A 17,850-nucleotide genomic window follows, 5' to 3' on the forward strand; every position below is an offset into this window, starting at 1 on the left:
GGCCATCGAATAAGCACAAATCAACCAGAGCATGATGGAGACAGCATTTACAAAAACTTTTGTTTTTCCTCATCCATACTGAAATGCTACACCTTCATTTTCAAAAGTCTATGGCTCTGGAGAATGTTTTAAAAAGTATTTGTTTTTGGGGGGATAAAAACCTCAGGGTAGTGTCCCATAGATATTTTTTTTACTGCTTAAAGATTGATCTTTGATAGGTTGTGAGACTTAAAAGAGAATCTCATTTATGTTTCACTAGAAAAATACCCGCGCTTCGCAGTGGCGAAGTACTGCTTTAAAATTTTAAATAATAAACTGAGGGAAAATAAACCAATAATTATTTGTTAAGGATCTCTTTGTATACCATGTTGTCAGTTCACCCCTCCGGTTGTAATATGACCAAGCTGTGCGCTGAGCTTACTCTTGAGCATGTAATGTATAGTTGGCCATGTGAAAAGCAAATAAAGAACGGCAAGACCGCGTCAGCTGCGGAGCTCAGTTCGGAGCGAAATGAAGTGAATGAAATGAGGGGAATGGGAGGGGAGATGATCACGTGACTCCCCCACCCCCCCCTTAACTCACCATCCCTCCACAAATACACAAAGACAGTCTCTCGGATCCCAACTCTCCTTTCGCACACTGCATCTACTAAACACTAAAAAACACTAAGTAGAAACACTAAAGGAAAAAATTCTATTCAGTAAGTAGCGCGTCTACTAAACAGTAAATCAGTAAAGGAGAAAGAACTAAACATTAAGGAAAAAGAACGGCAAGACCGTGTCAGCTGCGGAGCTCAGCTCGGAGTGAAATAAAGTGAATGAAATGAGGTGAACGGGAGGGGAGATGATCACGTGACTCCCCCACCCGCCTTAACTCTCCATCCCTCCACAAACACACAAACACAGTCTCTCGGATCCCAACTCTCCTTTATATATATAGATTTAAGAATCAACTTTGTCACAGATGTTTCTCCTTTGAACAGAAAGGAGACATGAGATACAACTGAGGTAGAAGGAGTCAAATTTGAGAATTTGGTTTGAAATGCATATTATATTTTGTGAGATCTCATTCTAGTCTTGTTTTAATCTCCTTCAAGACTTCATTTTGTTTCTTTATCCAAGGTAACTTACAATATTTGAGATACAACTGGTTACATTTCTTTTGCAGTTCCAATTGGAGCACAAGCAGATGAAGTGACTTGCTCATGATCACACAGTGGTGTCAGCAGGGGGGGTTTAACCCACAGTTTCAGTGTCTGAAGCCCAAAATCTTGACCACTATGCCACACTGCCTGCCTTTTCTTCTAGAATGAGTATGATATAATTGGAATACAGCAATATAATTTAAAACAACTAAAAGTATTATTCAGAAGTAAGGACTACAGTTTTGTAATCGTAGTAAAGTGTTTTATTACCACAAATAACTGTCCACACATTTTACCATGTAATACTGAGCACACAATGCAAATCCTTTCAAATAAAAAAAAAATGTCAAGGCACTACTTGGAAGATCTGAGCCCATTGTATGACTTTGCTGAGATCCCTGCTGAAACTCACAAGGAGACACATCTGAGAATACCACAGAATTTTGTTTCAGGAGAAAAATCTGAGAAGCAGGGGACAAGATACACTGTCTCAATGTTATTTACCATATATACTCGAGTGTAAGTCGGGTCTTGAAACCCAAAAAATCGATCATAAAATAAGACCCTGACTTATACGTCCATTCAAAAATATGACACTTAATTTTTTTTTTACATCTTCTTGCCTCCTCCAATCTTGCATCAGTTTCTCAGACGCATCGAATTTTGTTGCAGCAGCCATCACCAATTTCTTTCTCCACTTCAACGACGTTTAATTTAAAACCAGCTTCATATTTTCTTCTGATTGAATGCTCTATCGTAGATAAGGGATGCTCTTATGATAAAGGTGTATGAGGGTGAGAGATACAAAAAATACAAAACAGTGCAAACGTTGCTTTGGAATAGATTGGTTATTACAGTGTGGTCATGTAGGTAGAATACATAGAAAAAACAAGGTAGTGTGCTCCGTGGTTACTTCTCAGGTGGGTGTTAGTATATCATAATCTCTTGGATCAATAGCGTGAGTTTTCCACATTCGATTTATACGAGCAACATTATAAAATATTAGAAATTATACTGTAAAATCAAGTCCTGACTTATCCGCGGGCGACCTTATCCACGAGTATATACAGTAATGTGACCAGTCACAAATAATTTTCTTTGCTTTAGACCAACATTGTTTAATGTGGATATCCTGGACATTAGAAGGTGCACACCCAATAATGTGCTCAGCTGACTGCATGCTACAGAGCTGTGTGCTGTTTCCAAAACAAGTGGTGATAACTCCTGAGTTTTCCGCATTCAACTTATACGACCCACCAATAGAAAATACCAGAAATTATATGGCAAAATCAAGCCCTGACTTATCCGCAGAAGAACTTATATACGGTATTTACTAGCTGTCCCTCACGGCTCCACCCGTGTCATAGAGGACAGAGCCGGCTATACTTCCTTAGAAGACTGGCATCCTTCAACATCTGCAATAAGATGCTGCAGATGTTCTATCAGACGGTTGTGGTGAGCGCCATCTTCTACGCGGTGGTGTGCTGGGGAGGCAGCATAAAGAAGAGGGACGCCTCATGCCTGGACAAACTGGTGAGGAAGGCAGGCTCTATTGTAGGCATGGAGCTAGACAGTTTAACATCTGTGGCAGAGCGATGGGCGCTGAGCAGGCTCCAGTCAATTATGGAGAATCCACTGCATCCACTAAACAGTGCCATCTCCAGACAGAACAGCAGCTTCAGCCACAGACTGCTGTCACAGTCCTGCTCCACTGACAGACTGAGGAGATTGTTCCTCCCCCACACTATGCGACTCTTCAATTCCACCTGGGGGCGTAAACGTTAACATTATTCAAAGTTATTGTCTGTTTTTACCTGCATTTTTATTACTCTTTAATTTAATATTGTTTTTTGTATCAGTATGCTGCTGCTGGAGAATTCTAGTGAAACAGGACAAACTTTAAAAATTAATAAACAAGCAGGTATCTCTAACTAAGTGGAAGCAAGGTACGCTCCAAAACGTGGCCAGAGTCAGACCGATTCGAATGGAGGCTGGTACATGAGTGAGGAGGGCTCTGCCCTCCTCCCTTTGGCCTACAGGGTCTCTCTCAGATTTGCACAAATGAATCTATACTGCAAGTGAACTATGATACACAGTGCGATGAGAGAAGTCACAAAATCAACCGGAATGTTCAAGCAATTTATAGAGAAAAAATCTGTTAAGTAGTTCTCTCATGAAAAGTGGACAGACATATAGACAGACAGATTTTGGATTTAACATATATAGAGATAATCTCATTGTTGTCTAGGATCAACCAAAAAGACATTAAGGATATCTTTTTTGATTTTTCATGCCTATGGGGTAGACAAAAAATGAAAACATAGATAGATATCTGCATTTTTAAATGAAAACGTATTAGTGTATGCGGGGGCTTACAATATATAGGGACTCTACTTTCCACTAATTATAGATGTGTTTTAGGTAAGCACATATTGATTTAATTTTTATTATGTACTGATTATTATTTGTCACTGTTGTGAGACTTGCCCGGACACCACCAGTCGGAAACCACATCTTTATAAAAAGCACACATTTATTATTCATAAATAAACTCAGGTTCACAGTCCCAGAACACCACACAATGCACAAAAGCAATAATCACCCCAATAAATCTGTTTCTCAGTCCAATCCTTGGCCGCCTATCTCCTCCTGGGAGCTTTGTCCAACTCCCACCCCCGACTCTGGCTCTCAGACTGTAGGAAGGCGATGCCTTTTATCCCTGCCCGGATGTGCTCCAGGTGTCTGATGACGTCAATCCGACAGCTCTTCCTGGTGTGGCGGAAGTGCTGCCCTTTGCACCGGAAGCACTCCAGGCGTCTTTGGCAGGTTCTTCCGCCATCTTGCCAAGTGTGGCGGAAGTAACTATTTTCGAGTCCTACGAGGCTTTAGGCGCCCCCTGGCAGTGGCCACGGGTCCCAACAGGCCAGAAGCTTTTCATTCTTCTCCCGTGGTCCTCTCCTGCTCCAGGGCGGTTGCCCCCTCGTTGCCCGGAAGCTATTCCCGCCACCTTCCAGTCACTTACCAACTAAACTATGCCTTGCTTTTACTACAATTGCTCTAATTATTGAGGAGCGACCTCAGTAGCCTTGGTAAGATGCTTAGTAGCCTGTGAATGAGACAGTGGCCATCTAACTCATACTTGGTACCCTTTTGTTATTTCAATCACTTTCTTCTTCTTTAGTGTTCAATTTTTAGATTGGCTTGCAACAGCTCTCCACTGCTGTCATTTTTCTGCCTTCCTTTTCATTTCTTGGTAGTTTCAGTATCCTGCATCTTTTATTATTTGCAAAGTCTGAATATAAACAGTCTTAGAAAAACTAAGCCTTAGAAAATCAGAAATGTCAAGGGGTTATGTTGTTCTGGGTGGCTTTTGGTTTAGCAATCGGTGTTAATCATAAGTTATTTTTACTGGTGTCAGAATCAGACAGTCTCAAGCCTGTTGATCTCTGACCTCACCCTGTTGTTATTGTTTTTTCTTCCTTCTTCCTTGGTCCACCAGGCGAGTCATATTTATATTAGAATGCACACATGGGGTTTCACACATGTGACATTGCACACGCTTGGTAGGCTGTCTTGTCCTGATGATGAATGACTCTGATCTGAGTGTCTCATCTTTTAAGCACCTCTTCACTCCTTCTTTTCCCAAGCTATAAACTAATTCAGTAATTCCTAGTCCTAAGGTATCCTTCCATGGATGGGACACAAGTTCCTTATAATGCTTTCTCGTTCACATTAATAAAATAGAGTTACCAATTAAACAACTGTAAATGTCTTTTAGATGTGGGAGAAGAGTGGAATTCTGAAAGAAAGACCACATGAACATGATTTAAACATACTTTTAAGTCTTTACTGTTATAGTCCATCTGCTTCAAGGTCCTAATCATCTCTTGTCCCAAATTGGCAAATTAGCTCTCACTCCTTCAGCATCTAATAGCTAATGTGTGGTGACTGCCATTGCATCATCCAGGTGGATGCTGCTCATTGGAAAACGGAGAAGTGGCTCCCCAATGTCTCTATAAAACACTCTGAGTAGGTTAGAAAAACGCTATATAAATGTAATAATTGTTATTAAACATGTATTGTATGCTGTGACATCATGAAGAGTTCTAAAAGACATTTGCTGTCAGACATTTCATGATTTTGATTAAAAAAAAAAACAAATCTATGAATTTTCTGAACTGCTTTTGCTATTCCAGGGTCACAAGGCTCAGATTATTACATGATAGGACACAAGTCCCTTATAATGCACTCCCGCTCACAGTAATCAATTTAGAGTTACCAATTAAACAATTAGATGCAGGAGAAGAGCAGAATACTGAAAGGAAGACCACATGAACATGATCTAAACATACTTTTTAGTTTCTTGTTGCTATTAGAGTCCATCTGCTTCAAGGTCGAGTATGCCATGCATTCAGAGATGACCTTCTGCATACCCCTGTTATAAAGAGCTTTTTGTTGAGTAGTTGTGGCCTGTCTGTTACCCTGAATGATATGTTGTAACCCATTTAGCTACCACTCACTTAATGCTTTTAATTATCATCCCTTTTTGTGTAAACTGTAGGGACTGAAAATCCCAGGAAGTCAGTTGTTTCTGCAATGCTGAACTATGGCATTCATGGTCAAAGTGTCCAAGATCATAAGTCCTGCATCTGGTTCTCTGTGAGGCCAAATAAATCTCTTGGTTATGTCTGTATGCTGCTATGCTTAATGGACACAAGTTTGTGACCATCACACCTCTATGAGCAAGTTGTATATCCCATCCCAAGCCATGCATATTAATATGGAGAATGAGCCCTCCTTGTGGCTATAACAGCCTCTATTCTTCTGGGAGATCTTTGGAGTGTGTCTGTGGGAATGTGTGCTCATTCAGCCAAAAGAGCATTTGTGAGGTCAGGTATTGATGTTGGACAAGAAGACCTGGCTTCCAGTTCATCTCAATGGTGTTTAATAAGGTTAAGGTCAGGGGTCTGTGCAGGCCACTTGAGTTTCTTTGTGTATTTATGGACCTGGCATTGTACACAGGGACACAATCATGCGGGAACAGAAAAGGGTCTTCTCCAGCCTTTATTTTGAACCCCAACATTTTTTGGTAATTATTCAATATGTTACAAATGCTGATGTGAAGAGTACATGTTGTAAATAAAGTACCACATTGAAACATTTTTCTGTCCTGCTCTTCTGAATTGTCCAAAACTCCTCACTGTTATTCAAACAGATAGAGAGAGCAGTTCAATAGTAACAGCGAAACAGAGAGGTGAAAAATGTCAAGAGCATCTTATTGTTTTATTCCATGGCTTACAGCAAAAATGTCAGTTTATATTAGTTGTATAAACAAAGGCATTCGGAGCTGAATTCAACAGCTTTAGTCAAGTTATGATTTCTAGGGCAAACTTGAATTTACACAATGTGACAAATGAATTGTCCATTCAACTGCTCTGAAAAAATGTCTGTTGGTTCTCTGATGATGATGAAGAAAGACAAAAGAAATTAAACCAAGAGCGTCTGCCCTGGATAATCTCTGTCTGGCTCTGGGAAATAACAGAAGGAAGTGCTTTCTCATAAATGGTTCGCAAGTACTTGTGCTGAGACCTTAAAATCAATGTATAAAAGAGAAATTAGTCCATAAGATTTGTAGTTTAAAATGTTGGAATCTCTTTATTACAAGGTAAAAATATTATTGCTAGTAAAAAGCACATATACATTTCCTAGGACTGCAGGAGTATGAGAAATAGCACAGTGTTAAAGAAAATTAATCTTTTAATTCTAAGAAAATGGGGAAGTGTTCTGACTTCTGAATTTACTTCACAGATGACATGTGGCTTCAGTTCTGAGCCAAGTAAGAACAGATTTCACCAAAATGCTTTAAAAAACATTTTCCATGCAGAGTGTTGAGGAAACTGGCTGTGTAATATCCAATAGCACCCATTAGAATTCTAAGGATTATAATGTGCCATAAAGCTTAAGAAACATTATTAGCAGGAACGCTATATACAGTGCATTCAGTCAATATTCAAACCCCTTCCCTTTCTTCACACTTCATTGTGTAGTATATTTTTGATTTTAAATGGATAAATTTGCCACATTTTGGAGGGCATCCCAGATATGTATGAAAATCTCAGTAATTTATGTCCCACATAATATTTCTCTGTTTTTATAAATTCACCAATGCTTTTCATAGTTTTTCAGAGTTTTTTTAAATTGGAAAAAATTGTACAGTGTGCTCTATTTGAGATACAGTATCTCAATTTTAAACTATCTACTCAATATCTACTCTACAATTATTAACAAATTAATATCTCTTTTAAACGGCAGGATGTATTGACATGCTGACCATGGAGGGCCAGTTTACTTTCACTGCTGATCATCCGCAACTGCACTGTGCTGCATTTTTTATTGGGGAGGCCCAAGAGAACATCGGCATTGAATACAATTCAGTGAATATCGACTGCAGTGGAGGAGACTTTATAAAGGTAATTAAGATTATAATTAATAATTAATATTGGACAAAGTGGGTTTACGAAACAGATGAACGGACAGATGAATGATGGGAGGGGTGGATGCAGAAAAGATTCACACCCTTTCATTTTCTGCCCACTTTATAGTGTTATAGTTTTAATTTTAAATGGATAGGAACCTTCTGACCAGTTCTCCCGGCTAAGCAAAGGATGTCTGATGCTCTGTTAGAGTTACCATTGGGTTCTTGGTTGCCTTTTTGTCTAAGCCCCTTCTTGTTTATTCACTTTTGTCAAATGGGCAAACTTTTGGAAGATTCCTGGTGGTACCAAATTTCTTCAGTTTCACAATTACCGAGGCCATGGAACTCCTGGATACACTCAAAGCTTTACAAATGGTTTGATACTCTTTTCCTGATCTATACCTCACATTTTGATCATGGAAGTCTACAGAATGTTTCTTGGACTTCATGGTTTGGTCTTTGTCCTTACATGCAGTATGAATTGTGGGACCTTATAGACACAGTTGTGTGCTTTTCAAAACGTTGTCCAGTCAATTCAATTGACCATAGGTGGGCTCCAATCAACTTCTAGACACATCTCAAGGAACACATGAACACAAATTAGAGTGTAATAGCAAAAGGTCTGTATACTCATATGAATGAGAGATATCAGTTTTCAATTTTTAATAATTGTGAAACATTTCTAAAAGACAAGTTTCCACTTTGTCATTATGTGTTATTGAGTGTAGAGTGATTGGCAAAAATGGCAAATGTATCCATATAAAACTAAATCTATAATACAATAAAGTTTGCAGAAACTGAAAGAGTTTGACTACTTTCTGAATCCACTGTATGTGCAGTATGAATGAATGAATGTAAGGAATAAATTACAATTATTCAAAGCTAAAAAGATAAATAAAAATTGGAACTACTATCACTTGAAACAGCACTTGGATGAGAAACCATCTAGGAAAAGCTTGGGGAGCTGCATGAAGTGGTCATAAGGGGACGCTTGCCCTATCGGTTGCGCGAGGATCCCATAGCTTTAGCGTAATGACGGGGACACTGATCTGTAAGAACTGATGCCGTCCTTCAGATGAGATGTACAACCGAGGTCCTGCATCTCTGTGGTCATGCAAGATCCCTGGATATCTTTTGGAAAGAGCAAGGTGTTTTGCTATGCCTTGGCTAAATTACCCACAATGACCTGGTTAATTGTAGCCCCCTAATCATCTTCTGTCCCTAATTGGCTAAACAGCTCTCACTCCTTCATCACCTAATAGCTAATATGTGGTGATTGTAGTGGCACAAGATTGACAGCCATTGCATCATCCAGGGGATGCTACTCATTAGGGTAGTGGATGAGGTGGCTCCCCAATGTCTATGTAAAACGCTTTGAGTAAGTTAGAAAAGTGCTATATATCTCTTCTCCATTTTTTATTTACCTATATATATTTCTTCCTATCTTTTGTTTATTGTTGCCTTATTAAAAAGCCCTAAGCAATTCTCCTTTGGCTAAGCTCTCCTTCTCAGGGTGGGGTTTGATTTGTCTTCAAAATTTTTTTTTGTTATAAATTGATCTATTTGTATGGAATGATTACAATAAAATTTAATAAATCAAATTTTTAAAAAAAAGTGCTATATAAATGTAATTGTTATTATCTCTATATATAATCTTCATTTGGATCTTGATCTTTGTCCGCGAATGAATTAGAAGAAGAAGCACTAGATGGCAGTAGAGAGACAGCTAAAACATAGACATTGCATTAAGAATCTCCTCCAGGCTTATACTACTGAAGACTGTAGTACTCCAGTCACACCTCAAAACACAGACATTCAAACTTAACAACAAATTGTTGTGCTTTAAATGAACTAATCTTTATATATAATCTTCATTTGGATCTTGATCTTTGTTTGTCCGCGAATTCCACGCATGCATAGACCACCTTCCAGTTTAGTATGTTGTTGTTACTCACGGATGTCAACAAAGTGCCGGAATAACGAAAGGGGTGGTGGACAGTGTTACGCTGGTTAGCTCCTGAGGCCTGGTTAGAGAATTAGATTGCTGAAGATAAAAGGTACGTGCCTACGTAACATATGAATGAAAGAAAGACAGTGGGTAAAATGAATGACAACGTGACAGCACGTTCCGGAAATTATTATTGTTACGTTGTAGCCGGCGAGTGCTGCGCGTCTCACAGTTGTACCGTGGCTTGCTCACATGTCAGTGAAGTGATCCCTATTTATGCTTTAAAGAGCCTGGATACCTATGTGTCCCCGTTTTATAACCATTGCTCCGTGTATATTGCCTTACTCTTTGGATTGCCACAAAGCAACCTGCGAGATTGGAGAAAGATTGAGAAGAGATCGTGAGAGGAAACGAGAGCGTCGTGAAAACGAGATAGACTGTGAACGGAGAAAAGCAGAAATGCTCCTACACCACCACATAATTACTATTCGGACAGTGATTCCGAGTAGGCCGTTCCTATCGAATCAATGTCCAAGGGTTTTCTTTTGTAATTTTGCTTCCGTTATAAAAAATCATAATGCTGTGCGACGAAGGGCCCAGTTCACAACTGGTAGCCGCGTTTAAACAGGGAGCCCTTCACAGACAACTTTAACACGCGCAACGTAGTTGGGCGCACATGGCTAGTATATAATAATTATCCATCCATCCATTGTCTCCCGCTTATCCAAGGTCGGGTCGCGGGGGCAGCAGCTTGAGCAGAGATGCCCAGACTTCCCTCTCCCCGGCCACTTCTTCTAGCTCTTCCGGGAGAATCCCAAGGCGTTCCCAGGCCAGTCGAGAGACATAGTCCCTCCAGCGTGTCCTGGGTCTTCCCCGGGGCCTCCTCCCGGTTAGACGTGCCCAGAACACCTCACCAGGGAGGCGTCCAGGAGGCATCCTGATCAGATGCCCAAGCCACCTCATCTGACTCCTCTCGATGCGGAGGAGCAGCGGCTCTACTCTGAGTCCCTCCCGGATGACTGAGCTTCTCACCCTATCTTTAAGGGAAAGCCCAGACACCCTGCGGAGGAAATTCATTTCAGCCGCTTGTATTTGCGATCTCGTTCTTTCGGTCACTACCCATAGCTCATGACCATAGGTGAGGGTAGGAACATAGATCGACTGGTAAATTGAGAGCTTCGCCTTGTGGCTCACCTCCTTTTTCACCACGACAGACCGATGCAGCGCCCGCATTACTGCGGATGCCGCACCGATCTGCCTGTCGATCTCACGCTCCATTCTTCCCTCACTCGTGAACAAGACCCCGAGAAACTTGAACTCCTCCACTTGGGGCAGGATCTCGCTACCAACCCTGAGAGGGCACTCCACCCTTTTCCGGCTGAGGACCATGGTCTCGGATTTGGAGGTGCTAATTCTCATCCCAGCCGCTTCACACTCGGCTGCGAACCGATCCAGAGAGAGCTGAAGATCACGGCCTGATGAAGCAAACAGGACAACATCATCTGCAAAAAGCAGTGACCCAATCCTGGGCCCACCAAACCGGATGCCCTCAACGCCCTGGCTGCGCCTAGAAATTCTGTCCATAAAAGTTCTGAACAGAATCGGTGACAAAGGGCAGCCCTGGCGGAGTCCAACTCTCACTGGAAACGGGTTCGACTTACTGCCGGCAATGCGGACCAAGCTCTGGCACCGATCGTACAGGGACCGAACAGCCCTTATCAAGGGGGCCGGTACCCCATACTCTCGGAGTACCCCCCACAGGATTCCCCGAGGGACACGGTCGAATGCCTTTTCCAAGTCCACAAAACACATGTAGACTGGTTGGGCAAACTCCCATGCACCCTCCAGGACCCTGCTAAGGGTATAGAGCTGGTCCACTGTTCCGCGACCAGGACGAAAACCACACTGTTCCTCCTGAATCCGAGGCTCGACTATCCAATGGACCCTCCTCTCCAGGACCCCTGAATAGACTTTTCCAGGGAGGCTGAGGAGTGTGATCCCTCTGTAGTTGGAACACACCCTCCGATCCCCCTTCTTAAAGAGGGGGACCACCACCCCGGTCTGCCAATCCAGAGGCACTGTCCCTGATGTCCATGCGATGTTGCAGAGGCGTGTCAACCAAGACAGTCCTACAACATCCAGAGCCTTGAGGAACTCATAAACACATAAATATATATTAATATGTATAAATATGTATGCTGTGACGTCATGAAGAGTTCTAAAAGGCATTAACTGTCAGACAATTTATGATTTTGATTAAAAAAATAAACAAATCTATGAATTTTCTGATCCTGCTTTTGCTATTCCAGGGTCACAAAGCTGAAATTATTACTGGATAGGATGCAAGTCCCTTATAATGCACTCTCACGCACACAAATCAATTTAGAGTTACCAATTAAACAACTCCAAATGTCTTTTAGATGTGGGAGGAGAGCAGAATACTGAAAGAAAGAACACGAAAACATGCTTTTTAGTTTCTTGTTACTGTTATAGTCCATCTGCTTCAAGGTCCAGTATGTCATGTATTCAGAGATGACCTTCAGCACACCCCTGTTATAAAGAGCTGTTTGTGGAGTAGTTGTGGCCTGTCTGTTACATTGAGTGATCTGTTGTCATCTATTTAATTGCCACTCACTTGATGCTTTTAATTATCATCCCTTTTTGTGTGAACTGTAGGGACTGAAAATCCCAAGAAGACAGTTGTTTCTGCGAAGCTGGAACTATCACAGGTCCTGCACATTCTGCACATTGGTCAAATACCATTAGAACATTAGAACAATCTAGACGAAAACAGGCCATTCAGGCTGTTGGGGCATTTAATTTTGTATATGATTTGATAAATGTTTTGTATGTCTTTATTTGTAAGTCAGACAAAGCAAATGTAATACTAGTGTTTCAGGATTTCACTGATGCAAAACAGCAATGCTTTCATGTCTAACTAAACAAACCCCCCTAAGCCTTTGGGACTGACTCCCCCACAGGAAAGCCATAAATCTACAGTAGCTGGCAAGCTTTGGCTCAAAAAATGGTCTTGGGTGCAGGCATGAAAAGGCAGTGTTAGGGATGGAGCATCAGATCAGCTTGGCAAGAGTGACTGTGGGAGGAGTTGTACCAGAATTCTATTGGTCTAAAGTTTGCTGTTTGGGATTGGTTGGTTTTGAATCAGAGGCCATTCTGCACCACAGTGCCCTGTTGGTGTAATGATTTGGAAGGAGAATCTAGATATTTGATTGCTTTACCCCTCCCTGTATCTCTCACACACCATGGCCATAAAGACAAAATACTGAGGAGCACAGCTCAGCAGCCATATTGTGGCAGCATGCAGACCGTCCTGAAGAAAGCTGACTAGAATTGATGACTTGACCAGAGACATTTAAGTAACTACAAGTCTATGTGCTGCCTGAAAATACACATCTAGCATTTATCAGGTTGTGTGTTTGCTAATATTATTATTTTATGAATAGTATCAATAATACATTATTTAAAGTTGTAACTTAACTCCTGCTCCTCCTTTTACTCTATGTAATTGCCTGGGATTATAGCTATAGAAGGAAGGTGGGGAGAAGTTAAAAAATACAATACCTTATAAACAGTGGTAAGTCTGTGGGATCTGAGGCATTCTGATGAAGTCTACACAATAAAGAATAAAAAAGGGAAAAAAGTAGAGTAATGTAGAACTCTACCAAGACAAAACACAACACAACGAAGCTCACAGGTCCTATCCACTTAATTCTTCCAAAATAACATCGTCTATTTTAGAAAGTCCCTGAAAGGCCTACTCTCTATGACACTACTTGGTAACGTATTTTGTACATCTAATATTCTCTGTGAAACCAAATAAACCTCTTGATTATGGCTGTGTGCTACACTTTATGGACACAAGTTTGTGACCATCACACCTATATGAGCAAGTATATCCCATCCCATGCCATGCACAATAATATTTAGAATGAGTCCTCCTTGTGGCTATAAAAGCCCCCATTCTTCTGGTAAAGCTTTGGAGGGTGTTTGTGGGAATGTGTGCTCATTCAGCCAAAACAGCATTTGTGAGGTCAGGTACTGATGTTGGATGAGAAGACCTGCCTTCCAGTTCATCCCAAAAGTGATTAATAAGGCTGAGGTTAGGGGTCTGGGCAGGCCATTTGAGATTCTCCTTGAATTTATGGACCTGGCTTTGTGCACAGGGGCACAGTCATACTGGAACAGAAAAGGGTCTTCCCCAACCTGTTTCCACAAAGTTGTAAGCTGACAGTTGTCTAAAATGTCTCTGTGTGTTGTTGCATAAACAGTACCCTTCATTGTAAACATGGCAAACCCTGAAAAATAGCCCCAATTTCCTTTCTCCTCCAAACTTTACAGTAGGCTTTATGCAGTTCAGAAGGTAGAATTCTCCTGGCATTCCCCACACCCAGATTCATCCATCAGTCTGCCATTCATCCATCATTCTGCCAGGTTCATCACTCCAGAGAACATGTTTCCACTACTTCATAGTCCAATGCCAATGTGCTTTACACCACTGCAGCAAACGTGTTATTATACATAGTGATCTTAGGCTTGTGTGCAGCTGTTAGGCCATGGAAAGCCATTTCATGAAGCTCCTAACTCAAAGTTATTGTGCCGATGTTGCCTCCACACATAGTTTCGAACTTGAATATTATGTGCTTTTGCATGAGCACACAGCGGCCCTGCTCTGTGAGTTTGCATGGTCTACCACTTTGTGGTTTGGCTGTCATTGCTTCTTGTTGCCTCTTCTTCACAAAATAGTACATAAAGTTGAGCAGCACAGAGCAGAAATGTCCAAGATGACATGCTATGAGCTCTTCAGTTGCACCCATTTTACTGCCAATGTTTGTCAAAGGAGATTGTCTGACCACATGCTAGAAAATTGGTGTGGCTGATATACCTGACTTGAGTCCACATACTTTTGGCTATTTAGTGCATATACAGTGAGACCCCCATTTAGTGTTTTTCTTGGGATCTACTAAAAATGTACTTTTCTTCTAGGTGTTTGATGGCTGGATATTAAAAGGAGAGAAATTTCCCAGTTCCCAGGATCATCCTCTCCCAACCTATGAACGTTACATTGACTACTGTGAAACTGGAAGCATCAGGAGGGTGATCAGATCATCCCAGAATGTGGCAATGCTATTTTTTAGGATTCATACTCCAGGAAATGGATTTACCATAACAATAAAGAAAATCATCAACCCATTCCGTAAGTATGCACAAAGTGATTAAAAAAAATCATGTAATTACTATTTTACTACAAGCCTGTAAATTCGAACAGCCCAGAATACCTGTTATTACTGCTATCCTAAACTAACTCACTCGTCACTAGAGACCTTCTGATTCCTACTGTCTCCATCTTCCAAATCCATGATACCCAAGTCGTAAACTCCTTTTTTATACCTCATTTGTACCTGTTTGGACTGAAGATGGCTCTGCTGGTTTATCAATTAGTTTTTCTGTCTGGTTCCTGTCTTGAGCCTTGTGATGTTGGGCTAATTGTGCAAAATACTCCATAGTAAACCTGGGGTTTCGTTACTGCTTCATTTTTAGCTGAACACTGAACTCTCATTCTGGTACCATCAGGGCCAGCGTCACCATTAAGGTGAATTAGATATTCGGCTAGGGTGCAGATCATAAGGTGGGGCAAACCCATTCTCACTGGTTAGCAACTGAACAGTTCGTTGACACATTAAAAAGCTTGGCCTAAGGCACAAAATAACCTAGGACCAGCACTGGGTACCATGAAACTAGAATCCTAAATATCCAAATCAACTAATTGCATCATACATAGATGCACAATCTGTAAACAATACCTGTGACACTTTGTACTTCTAAACAGCATCCCATAGAAGGCTACTTTTCATACACACTTCTGCGCAGGAGAGCAGAAAACACCAGTTCGATTAGTGCAATAGAAGGTAAAAATTTTGAGCATGACCTGTATTTGCTTGTAGGAAAACAAAAGGGATCAAGAACAAAAGGAAACTAAGGCCAAATGAGAGACAAGATTATAAGTCAGGTGAATAAGCATGAGTTCAAAAACCAAAAGTAACATATTAGAGGTTTTGATTTTTTTGTTTGCACAATGCTTTTTGAAGCTTTGGTATCCGCAGATTAGGTAACGAAATTGAATTTCCAGTAATCCTTTTAAACCTGTCACATTGATTACTCATAGGTCAGGACCTCCAAGACCACGTCACTGGAAATGCTGAGAAGCAGTTCTAATGACAGGATTACAAAATGGCGTCAACTGTGGACCTAAAATGGCATCCAAGACATTGCAAAATATTAACAAATAATAAAAGGAGCAGAATTCTCGATCTCAGTACACCACCATGGCACCATCAACTCACTTGCCATAGCAGTGCTGTTGCTAACGTCTACAGCAGCATAACCTTTGATTGTTTTGCATTTTTCATTTGGGACATATTCATCATTCTGTTTAATCTTTTTTTGACTAAATCCAAAATTTACAAAAAGAGAAATTGGTTATTTTTCTTCTTTCTTTCATTTCAGAGCTGAGTTAGACTAAACTAAACTTCATGATGCACATTAACTCTGTAATGAATGTGGGGCTCCACAAAACTCAAAAAAGGCTTACATTTTGAAAACTGGGCCTAAATGCTTATATGAGGCCTAGAAACAAAATCAGCTCGGCTCTAAATTCAAAGAGCAGGCTTTGAGGCCTCAACCATTCAAAATAGGCCAGGCTACAAATTCAAAATGGAGAAAGAAAAAAAAAAACATGCTCACAATAACAAAAGCATTTATGATACAAGATGTTTATTATCTTTATCGTTACACCACATCAATAATCAAAATAAGGAAATTAAAAAAAATGCCTACAAGAGGCAAACCAGAAAATAAAAGCAAAACAGTGAGCCAACACAAACAAAAACTATAGACAGGAGCCAAAAAATCCCAAAGCCAGAGAATCAAAAATCTGGAAAATCTTGCAAATGCAGGAGCTGAACAATAACAGTATATTATGATTTAACCAGGGTGTACCCCCGGCTTAAGTTTATTGGTATTATGTTGTGCTCAGGTGGAAAAATAGCAGAAAATGAGAAAAAGGAACTGGAAACAAGAGTCAGGGGCAAGCCAAGATCATAAACTAGGAATTAAATATTTCCAGTGTCAAAACTATATGACATGAAGCAAAAATCAAAGTCAACAAGGTGAGCAAAAACTCGTAACCAAAGTGCAAACAAAATTTGTATTTTGAACTGTAAGGAACAATTATGATATCCACAATCTCAGACTGAGACTCGATATAACTGCCAACCTTTTATTCCATCACCCCTATAATGATGTTTCATCATGGAAGGGTTTTGGGGTGACCCTATCCTAAAACATTAGATACTTAATTATTCCCACACCCAGACTCTTTGTTACGTAGACCCACACATAAGTCCTCCACTCCATCTCTTGTTCTCTTATCCTTGAACTCACCTGGGGCCTCATGCATAACGCCGTGTGTAGAATTCACATTAAAGCATGGCGTACGAACAAAAGTGGAAATGTGCGTACGCACAAAAAAATCCAGATGCATAAATCTGTGCGTTCGCCAACTTCCATGTTCTTCCACTACATAAATCCCGGTCTGCATAAAAAGTAATGCTCGTGCACATGCCTGTCATGCCTCCCAGACTCCTCCCGGAATTACATCTCTTTGAATATGCAAATCAATATAAATAACCTCTTATGTTTTGTGTTCAGGGATGTGAATGTAAAAAATAAAGGGAAACCACACAGGAACAGTAGCTTTGACGCTGGGTGCCGCCAGTCTGCAAAACTGAGCGGAGAACTTGCATACGGCATGGATTGAGCTGGTGTGAAAATGTGCGTGGCTTTATGCAACTTTAGTTTTTATACATGTGAGTGTGGAAATGGGTGTACGCAACATTTTTGTGCGTACGCACCATTTATACATGAGGCCCCTGGTCTGGTTAGAGACACAACACACAGACGCAATGCACTTGCTGCCGGGACCCAAGACTGACTGCAGCTGAATTTCACTTCTCCTACTTTCTTTGTACCTCTGACAATAAGATAGAGCAGCACGGAAAGCAAGAAAATCAGGCAAAAAACGTTTATTCATTTATTATGGATTTTAACATTCTTGAATATTCTTAATGTATGAAAAAGCAAATAAAAGTAAATGGGTGTGGCAAAACCAATAATACAACCAGGCTATTTCAGGAGCTGTCATTGACAATGCTGGCCAACACACCTAATGTGTGTGACATTCAGTCTCTTAAGGTTACTTTTCCG

The 17,850-nt window shown here is 40.7% G+C and overlaps 1 protein-coding gene across 1 annotated transcript in view; it reads left to right on the forward strand.

Moving 5' to 3' along the window:
* Positions 1-17,850, forward strand: part of crhbp (corticotropin releasing hormone binding protein) — a 48,071-nt gene that overhangs the window by 12,033 nt on the left and 18,188 nt on the right. The window contains exons 3-4 of the mRNA XM_028806017.2: positions 7,457-7,614; positions 14,572-14,782. Coding sequence (XP_028661850.1) covers positions 7,457-7,614; positions 14,572-14,782 — 369 coding nt within the window. The remainder of the gene's footprint in view (positions 1-7,456; positions 7,615-14,571; positions 14,783-17,850) is intronic.

This window comes from Erpetoichthys calabaricus, chromosome 7, assembly GCF_900747795.2.
Source record: "Erpetoichthys calabaricus chromosome 7, fErpCal1.3, whole genome shotgun sequence".
Lineage (NCBI taxonomy): Eukaryota > Metazoa > Chordata > Cladistia > Polypteriformes > Polypteridae > Erpetoichthys > Erpetoichthys calabaricus.